Below are 3,310 nucleotides of genomic sequence, written 5' to 3'. Positions count from 1 at the left end.
CGAGTGTTTCTCCTCGCTGCTGGGGTGTATGGGACTTCAAAGAAAGTAGCAAATATGTACAGGTCATTTGTTAACAAGCTGCCTCCATCCACAGGTTGCTGGAAGCAGGTCAAAGGACAAGTAGGAGAAGCAGGCAATCAGGCTGTCAGCCAAGCTGACGCATTGCTTACCATGATGTTCCTGCTGCTATAAATTGCTGCCAGCAGTGCTTCACCAGGCTCAGCTCCAGCAGAGCAGGAGGGAGAGGATTTTTACCTGCACCTAGCTCCCCATCAGGCTCAGGTGCGGGAGAAGCAGAAGAGGAGCAGGCAGGAGAAGGCAGTGTCAGGCATCCCGGATGCAGGGCCAGCATGGCGTCTCTGCTAGACAACATAGCCAGAAGTTCTGCTGTCATTCTGCAGCTATCTGTGGTGCTTGGTGTCATCTTCATGCTGCTGAAGGTGGCCCAGTTCTACCAGGAGAGGAAGAAACTCATCAAAGCTCTGGAGGCATTCCCTGGTCCCCCAAAACACTGGCTCTATGGCCACAATCATCTGGTAAGGAGGGAGCTGGACTCAGTCAGGGTGGGTTTGTCCCAACAACTGTGGAAGATATCAGTCAGGATGAGAGGGTGCACTGCGTGGGGTGTGCATGTCCCCTGCTCATGTCCCTTCCTACAGGAGAGGACATCTGCACAGGGAGTGCCAAGACTTTTGCAGGGCAGGCAGAAAGGGTGCCTGGGTATGAGATAGGCATCATTTTGGTAAAAAACAGAGCCATGTTGTTTTCGTTCATGTGCTTAAACATGGAGTTAGGTGATTTCTGGGACTTTCATGAAGTTATTTAAATATGAGCAACCATAAAATGTCTCTTTTCTGCATTAAACCTTCTACCAATAAGAAACTTGCCCCCTACATCCACTTAAGAAGACATGGCCACAACAGCAGGACATTTTATTGCAGCCATTTTCATCCTTCTATAGTGAAGATGACATGGTTTAGGGACATGGTTTAGTGGGCATGGTGGTGTTGGGTTGACGGTTGGACTTGATGATCTTGGAGGTCTCTTCCAACCTTAATGATTCTGTGATTCTATGATTCTAAGATATTTTTGCTTTCATGTTGCATGCCCACCTCACACTGCTGAATTTAGAGAACAGGGGTGTAACAGCCTTGGTTTCCCTGGCCTGTTCACCGGGCATCCTGGCATTGCCCATGTGCTCCCGAGTGCGACACCAAGCTGCTCCGAGCCCAGGCCGTCCTAACATGGCTCAACTGCAGCCGGGCCCCAGCTGGGGACTCTCCATGGAGCTGCCTTGTGCTGCAGGGACGTGGCAGCTCAGGCAGCTTTGCCACCTGTGCATGGTCCCTTTGCCATGCCCAGCATCTCCTCTACCTGCAGCATGGAAAGCCCCCCTGTGGCAAGTCCACCCACTCTCTCCTCATTTCCCAGGAGAGGATGTCTTGCATGTGCTTTCCACGAGAGGGCAAGTTTAGCCTCTGCTCTCCCAGGCACTTCTCTCTTTTTCTGCCTGAATTCAGTCCCTGGTTAACTGTCATTGCAGATAACTACAGATAAAATATTATATCAGATGGTGTCATGGGGAGAAGAATACCCCTATGCCTTTCCCAGATGGCTTGGACCAGTCCTTCCTTCTCTAGTAATCCACCATCCTGAATATGCCAAAAGCATACTTGGCCAAACTGGTAAGTCTCTATATCTGGTTTTGGGAAGTCGTGTCCTTGACACTTCCCTACTGAGAAAATCATGGGAACCTTGCCTGGAGTCATCCCCTCTGCCGGCTTCCTTCACAGCTATTGCAATTCCTCCTTTGCTCCCCTTCGCAAACTCCCAGCCCACCTCAGGTTTCATGGAGCAGTTTGTATTCTCATGCAAAACAATGACCACGTGCCTGTTCCTCCCAGTCCACGCTCTCCATTATTGTTGGTCTTACTGTCTTCTACAGCATCTACCACCACAATATCTGTGCTTCCCAGTAAACCCAGTAATATGGGTGAGCTGGCACGGCAATGGCTCTCAGAAGACACCTCAAGTCTCCTCCTCTGCTCCTTTCTGTGGAGCATGATGCCTGTGAGTGGTACTTACATGGGCATGTCCAGTAACTCCCATCCATTTTTCTCAACTTTGAGATTTGCCATGGCCATTTCTTTTCCACACATATTTTTCATTATACCTTCTTTGGTTTTCTCAAGTCCACTGAGGTCATATTTGTAGAAGACCACTTTTAAACTCTACCTCTAGTGTTAGAGTATTTTAAATGTTGAAATGAGACTAATTCTACATTGTGATTTAGAGGACAAACTCTAATGTCAATTTATCTTGAATTTTCTTTTTTGTTATGTTGAATTCATTAGCCATTCATACTGTTCTGGTATTTATTTTGTTTTACAGACCGCAAGTCCAATGTACCCTACAAATTCTTAGTTCCCTGGATTGGTAAGTCATTTTCTTCCATTATCCCTTTCTGCTGTGTCGCACATTTCATTGGCTTCTCTCTTCTCTTCCTTTATTTTGCTTTCTTCCATTCTAAAACAAGAGTTTGCATATGGGAGGGTTTGTTTAGGTGTGAGCATTAGAACTGGTGGTGCCAACCTAGTCGTGGAGCGCATCAGATGGCTTTGCCTTGGATCACACACCCTGGCCTTCACGAAGCAACCTTCAGTTTGCTCAGGGACTGAACGCTACCATGGGTAACTGGGGTGAGACACACCAAGGACAGGGAGGTTCATGGCTTGCACACAGCTTTGAGGTAGCCCTCCAGGGTCCTGCTAACAACTGTCAGTGTGTGCTGCAAAAGGCACCCAAGTCTTTAATTCAGGGCAGAAAAACCCATCTGAGAGAGCAGTGCCTCTGCCATCAAGGCTTTGGTTTCAGGGTAGATTAGGCGTGCACAGCCGGCTGCAGTGAAGGACATGCGGGCATGCTTCTCCTCCATCCAGAGAGCGCCACCGTGAACGGCCTCAGAGAGACTGGAGAAAAGGCTCCACTGCTAACTCTTCCTCCCCGCAGACCATGCACATTAGCCTGCGCTTGGCCAAAAGCAGTAGTGGGGCTGTCAGAGCCATGATCCATGTCTGGAGGAGCTGATTGCACCTTTGCTGATTGTGTCTCCAGGGCGGGGGCTGTTGATCTTGGATGGAACCAAATGGTTCCAGCATCGGAAGATGCTCACCCCAGCCTTTCATTACGATGTGCTGAAATCTTATGTGGCCCTGATGTCAGACTCGGTCAAAGTGATGCTGGTAAGAATCACCACTCCTGCTACTTCTACCTTTCAGCTGTGCACCAGCAAAAATAATCAGGTCTGGGA

The 3,310-nt window shown here is 48.8% G+C and overlaps 1 protein-coding gene across 1 annotated transcript in view; it reads left to right on the top strand.

Moving 5' to 3' along the window:
- Positions 1-350: 350 nt before the first annotated feature.
- Positions 351-3,310, top strand: part of LOC103919113 (cytochrome P450 4B1-like) — a 7,760-nt gene continuing 4,800 nt past the window's right edge. The window contains exons 1-4 of the mRNA XM_009326565.1: positions 351-536; positions 1,544-1,685; positions 2,392-2,436; positions 3,115-3,242. Of these exons, the coding sequence (XP_009324840.1) occupies positions 351-536; positions 1,544-1,685; positions 2,392-2,436; positions 3,115-3,242 (501 nt within the window). The remainder of the gene's footprint in view (positions 537-1,543; positions 1,686-2,391; positions 2,437-3,114; positions 3,243-3,310) is intronic.

This window comes from Pygoscelis adeliae, unplaced genomic scaffold (genome assembly GCF_000699105.1).
Source record: "Pygoscelis adeliae isolate BGI_AS28 unplaced genomic scaffold, ASM69910v1 Scaffold306, whole genome shotgun sequence".
NCBI classification, from domain to species: Eukaryota; Metazoa; Chordata; class Aves; order Sphenisciformes; family Spheniscidae; genus Pygoscelis; species Pygoscelis adeliae.
Note: the sequence above shows the minus strand (reverse complement) of the source record. Positions and strands in the feature narration are given on the sequence as shown.